Source organism: Rhinopithecus bieti, unplaced genomic scaffold (assembly GCF_001698545.2).
Source record: "Rhinopithecus bieti isolate Rb0 unplaced genomic scaffold, ASM169854v2 scaffold_6945, whole genome shotgun sequence".
NCBI classification, from domain to species: Eukaryota; Metazoa; Chordata; class Mammalia; order Primates; family Cercopithecidae; genus Rhinopithecus; species Rhinopithecus bieti.
In genome coordinates this window covers 483,144-500,786 of record NW_016805531.1, presented here as the reverse complement: position 1 = coordinate 500,786, position 17,643 = coordinate 483,144, and the positions used below count along the sequence as shown (strand labels likewise).

At 41.1% G+C, this 17,643-nt stretch overlaps 1 protein-coding gene across 2 annotated transcripts in view; it reads right to left on the bottom strand.

Moving 5' to 3' along the window:
- Window positions 1–17,643, bottom strand: part of SHC4 (SHC adaptor protein 4) — a 156,314-nt gene that overhangs the window by 68,338 nt on the left and 70,333 nt on the right. For both annotated transcript variants that reach the window (XM_017872772.1, XM_017872771.1), the window contains one exon: window positions 4,576–4,639. In XM_017872772.1, coding sequence (XP_017728261.1) covers window positions 4,576–4,639 — 64 coding nt within the window. The remainder of the gene's footprint in view (window positions 1–4,575; window positions 4,640–17,643) is intronic.

Sequence of the window (17,643 nt, the reverse complement as noted above, 5' to 3'; positions counted from 1 at the left end):
GAAAAAAAAAAAAACTCTTTTTTAAAAAAAAAAAAAAAAAAAAATATATATATATATATATATATATAAAGTTATGAAATACAAATTAAATTATAACACTATCTCATAGTTGAAAAGCATTTTGTTATCTGTAAAGAACTTTTATACAAGTCATCTTCATTTTGTTCTCACCATAACCTTAATCTCGTGGGATATGCCCAAAATGTATTTATTATATGGGAGACAAAGTCTTTCATGCCATTATTAGAAACGTCCTAACAGTTAAAAGACCCATGGAAGAGAAAGGAGTGGAAAGCACACAGGATGGGCAGTGAGGCAGCTGGAATTCAAGTCCCAGGTGTGATCCTAACTTGTCAAGGGACCTTAGACAACTCTGGAACCCCCTCAATGTCTTTGTTTACAAAACAGGAGTAATGCTATCACTTCCATTCTTCCGCCTCTAGCCATGGGAGGTCTTAGGAGAATCAAATTTAGTATTAATAATAAAGTATATGGAAATGCATAGTATACAGCGAAGTGCTAACAAACTGTAGTGATTATAATTACTACTTTCAAAATGAATTTTGGCAATTTTGCTACAGGATTTCTTCTTCAAGAAAGAGATAGGGGAGAAACTGTAGACCCTGGCCTTGGGAGAGGTCATTATGGGAATGAGAGGAGAAAGGAACAGAAAGGGGAGGCTGAGGATGGGATACTGACCAACTTTTACAAAAGAGTGGAGGCAGACCTGGCAGAGGTGCTTATCCATATTTTACAAAGAGAAAAGCATTAAGATAGGGAAACATTAATTGACTGTATCTGGGTCAATTTATTGGTACTGACATAGCAGCCTAGCTCTTCTTACTCTATATGGCATAATCTCTCAGGAATCCCCATTATTCATTAACTTTTTAGACTTCAAAACTCATGGGAGATCACATAAATAGATAAATCATTTATCCATTAGCACTCCAAACTGCTAATGATGCAGTATCTAACAGACCTAAGGAATCAAACAAAGATCTGACTATATTCAACTGGCCCTACATCGTTTTTTGGCTCCCTCCCCACAGGGCAGATGCTTGGCAAAGAAGCAGATAACATCGTGATTAAGTGTGTAGATGCTGGACCAGACTACCTGGGCTTGACCTAGCATCTCCACACACTGACTGGGTCACTAAGCAAGTTACTTAACCTCTCGGGGCCTCAGTTTCCTCATCTGTAAAATGGGGACAAACAATAACACTTGTGGCTAGGTTTTTTGTGATGATTAACAAAGTATAAAAACCACAGCATACCAAAACTTATGGGATGCAGTGAAAACAGTGAGTGCTAGGAGGAAAAATCATAGATATAAACACTTTTATTAAAAAAGCAGAAAGATCTCAAGTCAAAAACCTAACATTGTAACTTAAGGAACTAGAAAAAAACAAAACCCAAAGCTAACAGAAGCAAGGAAATCATAAGGATTAGAACAGAGATAAAATAGAGAATAGAAAAATAGATAAAATTAATTAAACCAAAAGTTGGTTCTTCCAAAAGATCGGTAAAACTGACAAACCTTTAACTGGATGAATTAAGGCAAAAAAGAGAAAAGACTCAAATTACTAAAATCAGAAATGAAAGTGAAGACATTACTACCAATTCTACAGAAATGAAAAGGATTATAAGAGACTACTGTGAACAATTGTATGCCAACAAGTTGGAGAACCTAGGTACAATGGACAAATTGCTAGAATACCTATCAAGACGAAATCATAAAGAAACTGAAAATGTGAATAGGCTTGGTGAGAATACGGAGAAATTAGAACCCTTGTGCATTATTGGTGGGAGTGTAAAATGGTACAGCTGCTGTAGAAAACAGTATGGTAGTTCCTCAAACAATGAAAAAATAGAATAACCACATGATCCAGCAATTCTACTTCTGGGTATATACCCAAAATAATTGAAAGGAAGGTCTCTAAAAGATTTTGTAACTCACATTCATAGCAGCATTATTCATAATAGCTAAGCTGTGGGAGCAACCTAGTGTCCATCTACTGAAGAATGGGTAAGCAAAATGTGGTATATACATACAACGCAAAATTATTCAGCTGTAAAAAGGAAGTAAATTCTGACATCTGCTATGACATAGATGAACCTTGAGGACATTATGCTAAGTGAATTAAGCTAGTCATAAAAGGACCAATACTGTATGATTCCATTCATATGAAGTATCTAGAGTACTCAAAATCATAGAGACAGAAAGTAGAATTGTGGTTGCCAGGGGCTGGGGAGATAGGGGACTGGGGAGTTATTGTTTAATGTGTAGAGTTTCAGTTTTGCAAGATGAAAAGAGTTCTAAAGATGGATGACGGTGATGGCTGCACAAAAATATGAATGTACTTAATACCACTGAACTGTACACTTAAAAAGGGTTAAGATGAAGGCTGGGAGTGGTGGCTCATGCCTATAATCCCAGCACTTTGGGAGGCTGAGGTGGGTAGATCACTTGAGGCCAGGGAGTTAGAGACCAGCCTGGCCAACATGGCAAAACCTCATCTCTACTAAAAATACAAAAATCAGCCAGGCATGGTGGCACATGATTGCAATCCCAGCTACTCGGGAGGCTGAGGCATTGAGAATTGTTTGAACCCCTGGGAGGCAGAGGTTGCAGTGAGCCGCTGGACTCCAGCCTGGGTGACAGAGTGAAACTGTCTCAAAAAAAAAAAAAAAAAGGTTAAGATGGTAAATTTTATGTTATGGATATTTTACCACAATAAAGTGGAGAGAAAAGAAAAGAAAAAAGGATAAAGTGCTGGAAAGAGTCCCTGGCACACATTAAGTACTCAATACATGCTAGCTATTGAAGGTAACCAGCTGCTTTTCTGATTTTCTCTGCAAGTGTACTTTCCGGATAGATGATAGCCAGGTTTGCTTTGTTTTATTTTGGGATGGGGAATCCCTGCTCCTTAGATGAGAAAATCTTGCCTGTTAGTTGGAATCATCCAGTTGAAGTATCCTAATCAGAAATTATGAGAAGCAGGAAGAGGTTAGAGATTACTTTGGAATCATGGATTCTGTGAAAGAAACTAGTCACAGGGAGTCCTTAATAGAATTTAAGAGCCATTTGTCAGAATGTTTCATACCATGTGGGTTCTCTGAGTCACTCTGGGTGACACTGGTTCAGCCCTATGTAATATAATGAAGAATGATAACCAAAAACGGGGCAGAATGGTATAGAAATAGAATCCAAAGCTGAGAATCTGAAGACTTGGCTTCTACAACTGACTCTGACCTTAATCACCCTAGTGACTCAGACAAATACCATCTCTTGTCTCAGACTCAGTTTAGTAGCTGGCAAAATGAAAATGTCAGACCAGAAGATCTCTTAAAAATCCCTTCTCGGCCAGGTGCGGTGGCTCACGCCTGTAGTCCCAGCACTTTGGGAGGCCGAGGCGGGCAGATCACGAGGTCAGCAGATTGAGACCATCCTGGCTAACGTGGTGAAACCCCGTCTCTACTAAAAATACAGAAAAATTAGCCAGGCTTGGTGGCAGGCGCCTGTAGTCCCAGCTACTCAGGAGGCTGAGGCAGGAGAATGGCGTGAACCTGGGAGGCAGAGCTTGCAGTGAGCCAAGATTGCGCCACTGCACTCCAGCCTGGGTGACAGAACGAGACTCCGTCTCAAAAACAAGAAACAAAAAAACAAAAAGCAAAACAAAACAAAAAAACCCTACACTTAAACAGTCTGCAATTCTGTATGATTTATATAGTTATCTTAAGAGCTTTTGCATTGGCCCTTTGGACTTTTCAAACCAACAAAATATTCTAGGGCTTATAGCTTAATAGCAATAACACTAGCTACCATTAACACAGAAAGTGTAATAGATGCCAGACGCTGTGGTAGGTAGTAGGTACACATCACTTCATTTATTTCTTACATAACCCTATAAAGTAAGTGCTATTTTCTCCCATTTTATAAATGAGTAAACCAAGGGTCCAAGAGGTTAAGTGACTTGTCCAAGAGTACACCGTTTGTAGGTGGCTGAGGCAGGACTTCAATCCGAGTCTGTCTAACATCAAAACTTTTGCTTTCTTTCCATGGGGAAAGCTACTCTACCTATGCATTATTAGCTCACCTTTACCACTATCCATATTTATACTAGAAAACAGGCCAGAAAGCCTAAAAAGTCTAAAATGTTGTAATGCAGAATACATACATTATAATATGTGGAAACTAGAAGGTACTAAACTGGTCATTCAGTTCAACTCCCTAACTCCACACTCCACAGAAAATAAGAACAGAGTCTCAGCAAGATGAGATCCCATGCTCCCTGGTCAGTAAGAGCCAAGTCCGGCACCCTACATTTCTGACATAAAGCCCAGGGGCTTTCTCCCCTCTGCAGCTGGAGGCATCGCCACATCAGACAGCGTCAGGCAGCTCGGAAAGATTTGAGGGACAAGGGTAGCTTTGAGTGCAGCTCTGACATCATGCCACCTAATAAAGGCTAGGCTGGACTTTGGGTCATAGGGTGGGATGAACTAACAGTGATTTTCATACTCTCTTTGCCATAATGAGGGACACATAAGCAAGAAAACCACAGCAACATTTACCTTTCGCTTTTTAATGGCTCCATTTGCCCCGGGGACAGCTTCACACAGGCGACTTATTGCTTCCCTAAAGAACAGAAACCATACAAATAAAGACTTAGCATACTACCTCTACACAGTAAGGGCTTAAGAAATGTTAGAAATTATCACGACCAAAAAGTACACATACATAATAGTGAGTCCAACACACATGATATTCTCCCAGCCCCACAGGAGGAAATGCTGTACTTACTCCTTCCGCAGGAAAACCTAGCAGCACCCTAATACTGAGCAATTGCTTTACAACAAGGAGCTCTACTATTCGCTTTATTCATCTCTGTTTTTCCTTGGATTTTCAGATTTTGGTTTTGTGTTGCTGATTTTAACCAAAAGGAGGGGCAGGGCATTGTCATCTGGAAATACTTTGCAGTGTTACCTCTAGCAAAATCATCTCTGTAATGTTATGAATAAAAGCTTCATAGTATCTCAGAACTAAAGACAATTAAATACAAAAATAACCTGACACTAGAGGAAATTTCAAAGGATCGGGAGAACGCTGAACTTCAAGGTGGTCTCAAATGGAGCTTTATTGACTAGGTTGCTGCTACAAGCCATTGAGCTTTCATGTAATTTCACAGAAGAAAAGAAATCAATATCAAATTTCCTCCTTTGCTTACTTTTCTGCCCTTCCTATATATTGCACTTCCTGAGAGAAAGGCACCGCTAAAATAAGTAGTTGCTCCTTAATGGAAGTGGTGAAGGAACTGGCGCCCTCCTTTCCAGAAATGCAGTTAAAACTAAAAGCTTTTGTCTCTGGGACTCTGAGCATTCATAACTGCCCAAGCTTTCACTCTGTGTAATTTGAACCTTAGCCTTGTGGCTTTGATCACATATATTAAACTTTTCACAAGGCAAATGAAAATCTCTTCCGGATTCCCCAGAGATCATTGTTTAAATTAATAAACTATATTCTCTCACACACACACCCCAGCACACATACACATGCAACATTGTATTATAGTTTTTATATATATTATATTTCACAATAGTATTTTCTACAGTTTAGATTTCCAAAGGAAGTGGGGAGACGTCAGAGAGAGGAATGCAGACCCATTTTTGTTTTGTTTTGTTTTTGTTTTGAGACAGAATCTCGCTCTGTTGCCCAGGCACAAGCTCGGCTCACCGCAAGCTCCGCCCCCCAGGTTCACACTATTCTCCTGCCTCAGCCTCCCGAGTAGCTGGGACTACAGGTGCCCACCACCACGCTCGGCTAATTTTTTTGTATTTTTAGTAGAGACGGGATTTCACCATGTTAGCCAGGATAGTCTCGATCTCCTGACCTTGTGATCTGCCCGCCTCAGCCTCCCGAAGTGCTGGGATTACAGGTGTGAGCCACTGTGCCTGGCCATGCAGACCCATTTTACAGCTATGATAGGTTGTAGTGCAGAGCAATGTTCTTCTAAAAAATACTTTTGAAAGATAATTAGAATTCCCAAAGATTCTAGGCATTATTTTGCACTTATAAATGTATGTTTTAGCTCAGATCATTTTTTCTATATAAATGAAACTCTTCTTCAAGGTATTATCTTGTTAGATTTTTGCATAATTATCTGCAATTAAAGGATAGAATGGATCTTTGGTTAGCATATATTCTCAGGATTTCATATTTCTTGTTTCTCTAGGATTCTATCCTTTGTTCTCTGGAATCAAATAGAAGGATAACACAGAGAGTCGGGCTCTCTGGCTTGGTTGGTTGATTGATGTTTTGAGTCATCTTAATGATTACTCAATAATTGATAAGATTCATAATTAATCCAAATTGGCACTGATATTGCCAAAATAGCTAGTCCAGGCACCCCACTATATTGACAGTATTTAATAAAGAGGTATTATAAGATAGGGCAGATCCTTTACTCCATGAGAGTGATTTGGATATTTTGGTCTAAAAATACAAAAAATTAGCCAGGCGTGGTGGCAGGCACCTGTAATCCCAGCTACTTGGGAGGCTGAGGCAGGAGAATCGGTTGAATCTGAGAGGTGGAGGTTGCAGCAAGCCGAGATCGCGCCATTGCACTCCAGCCTGGGCAAAAAGAGCGAAACTCTGGTCTCAGTAAATAAATAAATAAATAAATAAATAAGTTGACTATAAATGATGTGAACTTAAAGTAAAAACAAAGGTGAATATTGATGCTGCCAAATATAATAACAACAATAATAATATAACAATAATTATATGACAACTATAGTAACTTTTTATTAGAAGTTGTTACTTTTATATAGCGACTCGTAATTTCACAAACTGTTTTCTCACACATTTGTTTTTTTGATTCTCACACCAATTATCAGTATCTTCTAACAAAAAGTAATGCAGTGAATTTAAGTTGAAGGGAATACTTTACAGCATGAATACCTCTCAAGGAGGTTTTAAAAGGATGAACCTTCCTGGAAGGGAGGGGATTAGAATTTCTAGACAGACAGAAGAACATAGGTGAAGACACCAAAACACAAAGTATCATGATATGAGGGGAATTACAGGTACTTTGATATTGCTGGAGCATAACATATGGTAGAACAAGAGTGAATATGAACTGAGATAAGAGTCTAAATACTGTTTCTATGAAGTGCCAGACAGTAAATATTTCAGACTTTGCTCTTTTGCAAGTACTCAATTCTGCTACTATAGTGCAAAAAGCAGCCTTAGACAATATGTAGACAAGTGAGCATGCCTGTGTTCCAATAAAACTTTATAGAAACTGGCGGCTGGCCAGATTTGGCCCATGGGCCACAGTTTCTTGACCCATGGATCCAATAATTCACACAAAAGGAGAGAGAAATCACTTGGTTTTTTAAGATGGGAAAATATTCACATTCATTATAATTTTAAAATTGAAAATTAAAACAACAAGATACTTCACTCATTAAATTAGGGAAAAAAATACAAAACCCAGTGTTGGAAAAAATGGGAAATATTCTGCTTTAGGCATATTTATCCATTGCCAGGGGCCTCGGTTAGTATTAATACAATCTTTCTAGAGAGTAATTTGGTAAAAGTTGACAAATGTCAACATTTCTCAGAGCATGGGCGGGGCATGGTGGCACACACTTGTAGTCCCAGCTACTTGGGAGGCTTGCTTGAGCCCAGGAGTTCAAGGCTGCAGTGCCACTGCACTCCCGCCTGGGTGACAGAGCGAGACCCTGTCTCTAAAAACAATTTGTTTAAATAATTTATTACAGCCTTTGACAAGGTGGGGAGAAGCCTGTATTGGGATAGCATTGAGTATATAAGTAAAAGAAACACTTCACATAAGAAACCAACCCAAAGTCTTGTGATATAGATAAAACATATCAAAATGGATATTGCCACTTGGACTACAGAAATATGAAGAAGTCTATAGAAATTAGTGTGAAAAAGTAGAACTTGCAACAGTATATACACATTGGTAGCAGCTATATCGAATTAATCCTGTGTAAACAGTAATGTAGAAAAAGCTTATGAACTATGGCTTGGTTTTAGGTGTTTTTTGTGTGTGTGATTTGCTATTTCATTTCTGATTCTACTGGTGTTTAGATATAAACAAGGTAAACAATGTTATGTTTTACTTTCATTGTGCACTTGACTGGATAAGTAATCCTTTAAAATATTGAAAATAATGCACAGTAAGTTCCTTCAGCAGGAGTTTTGCTAGTGTGAGGCAAAGGTGTTGAGATGTGAAGGCACATCAAAAATGTCCCAATGGAGAGCTGACACCCATAGAGAGATGGGACAATGTTCATGTTATGGATACTAGCAGGTGTTCTTTATTTCTCTCTCTGCTCCCATTCCAGCTTAGCTTTTAACCCCTCCATCTTTGCAGCCACTAAATCCATATTTCCTTTTTCAGTTTTTTTTTTAGTAGAGCTACCTGTTTCTATTCCCAAAAGTTTCATAAAGATAAAAAATTTTGAGCGCATTTAGTAAAGCCTTTTAGAATTGTACACCTTGCAGTAGCAGGGAGCCCAAGTTTCAGTGAAAGAACAGCCCCCATTTATATTTATTTGTTTAATTTTTTGTTTTTGTAGAGATGGGGTCTCACTCTGTTGCCCAGGTTGGAGTGCAGTGGGTGCGATCATAGCTCACTGCAGCCTCAACCTCCTTGGCCTCAAGCAATCCTCCCACCTCATGTAGCTGGGACCACTACAACTGGTAAGCACCACCATAATTGGCTAATTTTTTCTTTTCCTTTTTTATTTTGTGTAGAGACAGGGTCTCCCTATGTTGCCTGGGTTGGTCTTGAACTCCTGGGCTCAAGTGAGACTCCCACCTCAGCCTACCAAGGTTCTGGGATTAGAGGTGTGAGCCATAGCTCCTGGCCAGCCTCTATTTACTGAGCACTCTCTATGGTCAGGCTCAGAAGTGAACACCTTATGTACATCATTTCATTGAGTCATAACAGTATCATTCCAAGGTATGGACTTTACCTTCATTTTACCAATGAGGATACTAAAGTTCAAAGAATTTAAATAACTGTGTACAAATAAGGCAATTGACAGTGGGAGAGACAGAATGCAAATCCGCTTCTGACTTCAAAACCCACAAGCACTGGGAAGGAACCACATTGCCAGATGGATGAAAAGGAGGGAGTCATAGGCTCTAGAGGCTAGGGGAAGTAGTATATTGACTGTCCTTCCCTTGCTCACTCCCCTAACACAGTGAGGGGAGGCTCTTTGGCCAATCGCTAACACCAGCGTGGCTGGTAAACTGGGGTAAACTACCCAGGCAAAAGGACAAAGTGGTAGGGGTGGACTCTAGAAAAGACTTACTCAGATGCCCCTGCCCTTCCCCAGCCCTCTGCTGTCTATGCACTGGCTGCCACCTCCTGGAAGAAACGAGCATCTGGAGCCAGGCTCTGCCCACATGGGCAACATACACGAGTACTCACACGCTCACTGAGAACTGTATATTTGAGGCATGTGAGGCTTTACAGAGCCCCCAAAATCTCTTGATGTACAAAACTCTGCTCAAAAGAAAAAAAGGGGAAAACTTGTGCTTATGAACTTGCTTTAAAAGGTAATTATCAGCCAGGCACAGTGGCTCCTGCCTGTAGTCCCACCACGCAGGGAGGCCGAGGCAGGAGGATCCCTCAAGGCCAGGACTTTGAGACAAACTGGACAACACAGTGAGACCTTGTCTCCACAAAAATATATATTTTTAAATTGCCAGGCATAGCAGTGCACACCTGTGGCCACAGCTACCCAGGAGCCCAGTGCAGGAGGATTGCTTGAACTTAGGAGTTCAAGGCTGCAGTGAGCTAGGATCACATCACTGCACTACAGTCTGGGTGACAGAGCAAGACCCTGTCTCAAAAAAATAGTACTTATTAATTGTTTGAATTGGAGACTCTAAGATGAGTCATGCCTCTCTCCAATAAAAGGCCTATTTGTGCAAACTTTTCTTTCTTTCTTTCTTTCTTTTTTTTTTTTTTGAGGTGGAGTCTCGCTCTCGTTGCCTAGGCTGGAGTGCAATGGCGCGATCTCGGCTCACTGCAACCTCCGCCTCCAGGGTTCAAGCAATTCTCCTGCCTCAGCCTCCCAAGTAGCTGGAATTACAGGCGCCCGCCACCACGCCCCTCTAATTTTTGTATTTTTAGTGGAGATGGGGTTTCACCACATTGGCCAGGCTGGTCTCAAACTCCTGACCTCAGGTGATCTGCCCACCTGGTCTTTCAAAGTGCTGGGATTACAGACATGAGCCACCGCGCCCGGCCTGTACAAACTTTTCTATTCCGTTTAAGAAGGTCCACTCCTCACCCCAAAGCTCCCCACAACATTCTGTGGACCTCTTAGAAATCACAGATCCCGGGTTAAGAATTACTGCTTTAAATTAACCTCTCAAATTCCACTTGCCTTGCTGATAGCAGCGTTAACAAATCTGAAATCCCAGCGAGGAAAGGCAGATAGATGCCTGCATTCTGTTGCTTTTGTTCACAAAGATCTTTTCTTCCCCTACTACTGCGACCAAGACATTAACTGTAACATTTTCAAGAACAAATAGTACTTTCAGTGCTTTTCTGGAGTCTCAGCCACACCCTTGGGCCAACTTTACAAATACTGAGGAAAAGAAAAGACAACGGAGCTGAGCGCGATTTCCCCTGGGACCAGGGAGGGGGCCCCGCCATTCTTGTAGCCCCAAAATTCCTGCAGAACCTTTTTGGAGCTGAGTGGCGGTGAGACTTTCTCCAGCTAGCAAACATTCAGCGAGTGTCTGCTCTTAGAGGAGCAGAATTTTTGGGCTTTCAATGGCTAAAGATTTCCATCTTGGGAGCCTGTATTAGAAAGAAAGAGAAACGCCCCAGAGCACCAACAGTGGCCACTTTGTTTATTGTTTCGCCACATGAGAGAGAAGGGGAGAAGTGGGCTGATGTAAGAGAATGAGAATGCCGTTGAAGATTTGCTTTTAAGCATATAAAACCCTGCCTACGCCATAAGACCAAAAAAAGATATTTTGTCTGTCTTAACAGAGTCCAAACTAATCATCCAAACAAAGCCACCTTTCTTCACCAACTCCTGGCCACTACGACACTGAAGTTAGAATTCTTCTGTGTCTTTAACCCTCAAACAGTTAAGCTCCTCTGGAAGCAATGTCGCCTAACACACACACACACACAGACACGTGCACACACACACTTTTTAAATTTTTTTTTAATTTTGGAAGGCAATATCACAATCCAAGACAAAGGGGAGCATTTAATGGGAGGAGAGGCTGTGGGGCAGATTTTTTCTGGTGAATGTCAGGATGCAGTTCTTCAGTCAATAGGAAAGCCAGAAAATGTGCAACATGAAACCAGGCAAAGGGGCCCAGCTGGAATGATTAAAGGCAATGATCCCCACATCCCCCACCTTTTGACACATACACACAGACACACACACACACACACACATCTATAGTCACATATGCAGTGAAGGAATAGTTCCAGTTTTGTCCCTGCAAATAGGAATGAGAATAAAATTTTAATCACAGCAAGAGCCTTTCCAAAATAAAAAGTCAATGATACTCAGCTAAAACAAATTCACCTGCCATTTCCCAAAGGACTTTCTTTTTCTTTGCATCTCCAACGTAAGTCCTTAAGGAAATCAGTTACCAAAGTCTAAGGGACATGTTGCGCCCTGAATGTCTCAGATTGCCTTCTTGTTATGAATGAAGAGACTTTGAGTAATTCAGACTGCATATCCATGTGGTATTATGCTATTCTGATTGTTCTAGGGAAACCAGCACCATCTTTTTTTTAAATCTTTGCCTCCAGGACAGCAAGGCTCAGTGATCTATGTGTTCAATTTTGTCCAGCTCAGTGAAATTAAAGACATCCAAGAATTTGTGAAAGCCCTCAGACCGGACACTTTAGAACAGGAGCCTGCCTCTGTGGTGATAAGCACACAATGAATGCAGTCAATGCCCATAGACCAGTTGAAAATGGAAAGCCTCAAATTTGCTTTGTGCTATTATCAAGGGGCATCACCCGTGCACTCCAGGAGGGTGAACTCAGCTCATAAAATACATCCTTTCACTTTAGGAACAGGCACCACGAGTCCCAGGATGGTCAAATAAAACCTTTGAGTACTGCCCACAGCATTTATCCCCACACTGACTTAGTGTACCCCTCTGTTCACCTGAATTGTATTTAAAGTCCGATTCTAAAGTACAATTGCTAGCCAACCCAGCTCAGTAACCATAGGAAATGGGTTCGTCTGTCTGCTTCATGATTCTGCCCTTTGGCTCCTATGCAAATGTGAACCCATTAATCACACTGGAATGAGGTGAAATACCCTCTTGTCTAGAGTATCACATCTCCCCTATAAATCTCACTAGTTAACGGACATTAAGTGCTGGTGTTCTACTGTCCCCAAAGTGATTTCCTGTAATACAATCATGTATCTCAAAATTCAAACACCTACATCCACAAGCTGATGGCTTATAGGCTTTAGAAGCGGTTAAGGAAATGACAATAAGAAATAGAGTTGGTTTCATATAAAATACATGGGAATTTGTAAATTCAAAAGATTGTTCTCCTTTACTTTAGGATAAACTGGGCTTCTTTAAAACAACTCTGTTTTTGACAAAATATTCAAAATATTATGAAGGTGTGTCTTTTGGAGTTAAAGAGTGCACTGATGCATAATGTGGTCACTTACGAGCCAAAGCTCATTAAAACAAACAAACAAACAAAACAAAACAAAACAGATCTTACTTAGTCACCCACTTTATTCACTCAAGCTCACTCTAAACGATGTATATCTACTTCCAAAAATTCTTCAGAGAGTAATTGGAATTTTAAAGACATTTAAAACAGTTTGGCCAGGTGTGGTGGCTCACACCTGTAATCTTTGCACTTTGGGAGGCCAAGGTAGGCGGATCACTTGAGGTCAAGAGTTCAAGACCAGCCTGGCCAACATCATGAAACCCCGTCTCTAGTAAAAATACAAAAATTAGCCAGGCATGGTGGTGCATGCCTGTAATCCTAGCTACTAGGGAGGCTGAGGCAGGAGAATTGCTGGAACCAGGAGGTAGAGGTTGCAGTGAGCTGAGATTGTGCCACTGCTCTCCAGCTTGGGTGACAGAGCAACACTCCATCTAAATAAATAAATAAATAAATAAATAAATAGTAAAACAGTTTGTCATACAGGTGTCTATACCATTGAGCAAGACAGCAATTGGTGTAATGAATACATTACTTCTACCACTGTTTTTTTTTTTTTTTTTTTTTTTTAATAACTCTGGTTCTTTTAAAGGCTATTTGGCATATATGTTGTAAATTTTATTGGGAATTCCATTTTTTTAAATGTGTGTGCACCTCTGGAAGGAAGGAACAACTGGCCTAACCAGTTAATCCACCTCGACAAATAATAGTAGGACAACTTCAGCCTGCACATCCACAGAGAGTACACCATTTAGGTAAGTGGTGATCAAACTGTAAAGTTCTTAAGAATCACCTGGGTGCCGGTTAAAATACAGATTTCTAGGACCATTCCTAGAGGTTTTGATTCTGGGGTGAGGCCTAGGAATCTACAGTTTCACAAACCTTCCAAGGGATTCCGATACAGAGTTCATGAACCACACAGCTGATTAAACCTTCTCCTCAGACTCACTGCACAGAGTAACTGGTGCTGTGCTCTATAGCTTAGACCAGATGATTGCGTTAGAGGGTGTTAAGGAATTAGGTCACCTATTCCTAGAGGTTAGAATAGGGAAGGTTACACTGCCTATACGTTTGATGATATTCCATTCTGGGGAATTTTGTTTTCAATGTAGTAACTCTATATTCTGGGATACATATTTGATATAATCCTCTCTTCTCCTCTCTGCCTCCTCCATCCTCATCTCCTCAAGAAGAAGGGCTTTATGGCTGGGCGTGGTGTCTCACGTCTGTAATCCCAGCACTTTGGAAGGCCAAGGTGGGCAGATGACCTGAGGTCAGGAGTTGAAGACCAGCCTGGCCAATGTGGTGAAACCCCATCTCTACTAAAAATACAAAAGTAGCTGGGAGTGGTGGTGGGCGCCTGTAGTCGTAAATACTCGGGAGGCTGAGGCAGGAGAATCACTTGAACTTGGGAGGCAGAGGTTGCAGTAAGCTGAGATAGTGCCACTGAACTCCTGCCTGGGCAACAGAGTGAGATCCTGTCTCAAAAAAAAAAAAAAAAAAAAAAAGAAGAAGAAGGGCTTTTACCAGAGGGCACATGGAGGTCCTGAACATCTTTGCTTACATCACCCCTTGCACACACAAGCAGTGAGAGAGTGGTCGGCATTCTCTCTCTTATCTGGAGGCAGCAAGGACATCCTGGAGGCAGCAACGTCTAATCCATTTGCCCCTCAAATGCATTCAACACTGTAGGCAGTGGTTCTCAGCCTTGGCTGCACATTGGACTATACCACCAAGAATGTTACGAAGTACTGAAGACTGGGTCTCAGCTCCAGAGATTCTGACTTAATTGGTACAGGACAGGGCTTGGGGATCAGAAGTTTTAAGATCTCTTCCAAATGCTTCCAACAAGGCTAAGGTTGAGAATCACTCTAGCAGCAGTTGGCAAACATTTTCTGAAAAGGGCCAGGTAGGAAATATTTTAGGCTGTGCAGGTTACACAGTTTCTGTTACAGTTACTCAATTCTGCTGTTGTAGCTAGAAAAACAGCCATAGGAAATACCTAAACAAATGGGTGTGCTTGTGTGCCAGTAACACTTACGGACACTGAAATTTGAATTCCATATGATGTTCATGTGTCACAGAATATTCTTTTGGGGTGTTTTTTCCAACCATTTAAAAAATGTCAAAACCATTCTTGGCTGACAAGGTGGCAAAATCAAAATCAGGTAGTCGATGGGATTTGGCCTGCAGGCTCTTGTTCTCTGATTCTTGCTCTAAAGCAAACCAGAAACAAATGTGAGAGGCTTTGGGGTCGTGGTCAGCTATTAGCTAGTGCATGGTGCAAAGCTTATTAGAGTGCAATCTTTTGCAAGGATTGTTTATACATATTTTGAACTTTGTCTTGTTCGGTTTCTTGCTACAAGAAGTTGTTAAAATTTGATGGCTTTAATTTATCTATAACTCTACTTTCTTACGATAATAGAGAGTGAGGAAAAGCTAGTTAAGTAGACTCTGCAGTTAGACAGCCAGAGTTCAAAATCTAGCTGTCTCTTACAATCTCTGTCACCTTGAACAAGTTTTTTTTTTTTTTTTTTTTTTTTTTTTTTTTTAATTATACTTAAGTTCTTAGGGTACCATGTGCATAACCGTGCAGGTTTGTTACATATGTAAATACTGTGCCATGTTGGTGTGCTTTTGCCCATCAAACTCGTCCAGCACCCCATCAATTCGGTCATTTATATAGGGTATAACTCAACTTCCATGCAATCCCTCCCCCCTCCCTCCCATGGATAGGCCCCCAGTGTGGGTGAATGTTTTCCCTTCCCAGTCCAAGTGATCTCATTGTGAAGAAATTTTTAAAGCCTCTCTATGTCTCAATTCCTTAAATATAAAAGGTAAGAATAATAATAGTGCTTTGGACAATACCTCAGTAAATGCTAGCCATTATTATTGCTTTATCCTTATAATGGCTATCTACTTTAAGAACTGGGTCTAGGCCGGGTGCAGTGGCTCATGCCTGTAATCCCAGCACTTTGGGAGGCCGAGGCAGGTGGATCGCCTGAGCTCAGGAGTTCGAGAGCAGCCTGTGCAACACGGCAAAACCCTGTCTCTACAAAAAATACAAGTTAGCCAGCTGTGTTTGCTTGTACCTGTAGTCCCAGCTACTTGGGGAGGCTGAGGTGGGAGGATTGCTTGAGCCCGGGAGGTCAAGGCTGCAATTAACTGAGATTATGTCACTGCACTCCAGCCTGAGCAAGGAAGTGAGACCATGTCTCAAAAAAAAAAAAAAAAAAAAAAAAAAGAACTGGGTCTAACCTAATTTGTACAACACCTAGTACCCAACAAAGTATGCTCTGTATTATAACTGGAATGCTATAGTTAATATGTTACATAGTAGGTCAAATTATGTCTATCATGTGTATAGTAATGGATAGTATAAGTTTCTATAAAGGCAGAATGCATGTCTGGCTTTCTTCGGCTATTGCATGGAACCTAGTAGGCTGCCTTGGAAATAAACAATGTATTCAATATATGAATGTTAGGTAGCTCTATGTCATCAAAACAAAGTGTAACCCTTGTCTCCCTATAGAAATCAAATCCCCCTTCAGGACAGAGGTATTTATTCCCCCAGTTGCTGGAGTGCTCACTTCTCATGGATCCTAGCTGAGTTCCTTTCGCAGAAATTGTGCTCTCTAGGGGAAGTTGCCTTGCCCATGTTATGTCCCCTCCCCAGTGGCAACAGGCATCCAACGACCTGATTGGTCAATATGGGGTTCCAGGTCCTGGTACCCGTCCCTCAATATGGGACAACTCTGAAGGGCCATCCTAGCTCCAGAACTGCCCACGGAGCCTGCTGTGACTTCATTGCTTTTCAGCCTCTCCCTCTGCCAGGCCCTGCTTCCCTCATTCCCTTTACGGTTGATTTCAACAGCCCTCTCAGTAAGTCTTTTGCATTCAACTCTCCATCTCAGAACCTGTTTCAATATCCAGCCTGAGACCTGCTAACAAGCTGCAAGTGTAAGTTAGGCCCCTTACACTTGCATACACTTAACTAGATGATGTCTTTCAAGAATCTGTTTTGTCACAGACAACAGTGAAAAAAATCATTTTCAGAGAATTTCTCATAAGAGACACATATGATCTGGATCAAAAACACCCACTTTTTAATTGTGCAAACATACACTACAGTACACATGTCCTAAAGTAAGTGCAGCTCTCAGAAACTACAACTCAATCACATACAATTAAAGGGACCAGAGCTGTGCACTTACTCTATTAGGCATTTCTCAGCTTCCTTACTGAGAATACTAGCAGGAAATGGAACAAATCTGCCTGGCAGGTAGAGAGATGCACCAATTGTCCTGCATTTACTTTGGCACAAAGCTCTCCTTTTATCAATGAAAAGACTTTCTCTGGATGAGATTAGTTTAGTTTTTTTTTTTTTTTTGAGACAGAGTCTCACTCTGTCACCCAGGCTAGAGTGTAGTGGCGCAATCTCGGCTCACTGCAAGCTCCGCCTCCCGGGTTTACACCATTCTCCTGCCTCAGCCTCCCAAGTAGCTGGGACTACAGGTGCCCGCCACCTCGCCCGGCTAGTTTTTTTTTTTGTATTTTTTAGTAGAGACGGGGTTTCACCATGTTAGCCAGAATGGTCTCGATCTCCTGACCTCGTGATCTGCCCACCTCGGCCTCCCAAAGTGCTGGGATTACAGGATTTATGGACACTGAAATTTGAGCCACCGCGCCCGGTGAGATTAGTTTTTGATGAGTTTTGGGTGCCTCCCATCTAACTCACTCTTCCCAAAAGGAATTATATCATTATTTTTTTCTAGCTATTTAGGATGTAGCGTAGTTGAAACTCACTGCTCTCACATTCCCTGATATTCCCATTTTCCTTTCTTAAAAGCAAAAACAAAACAACAATTAAAACTTGCAGATGCTTTGGGAGATTGTCTGGGGAACCACCTGCTCACAAATA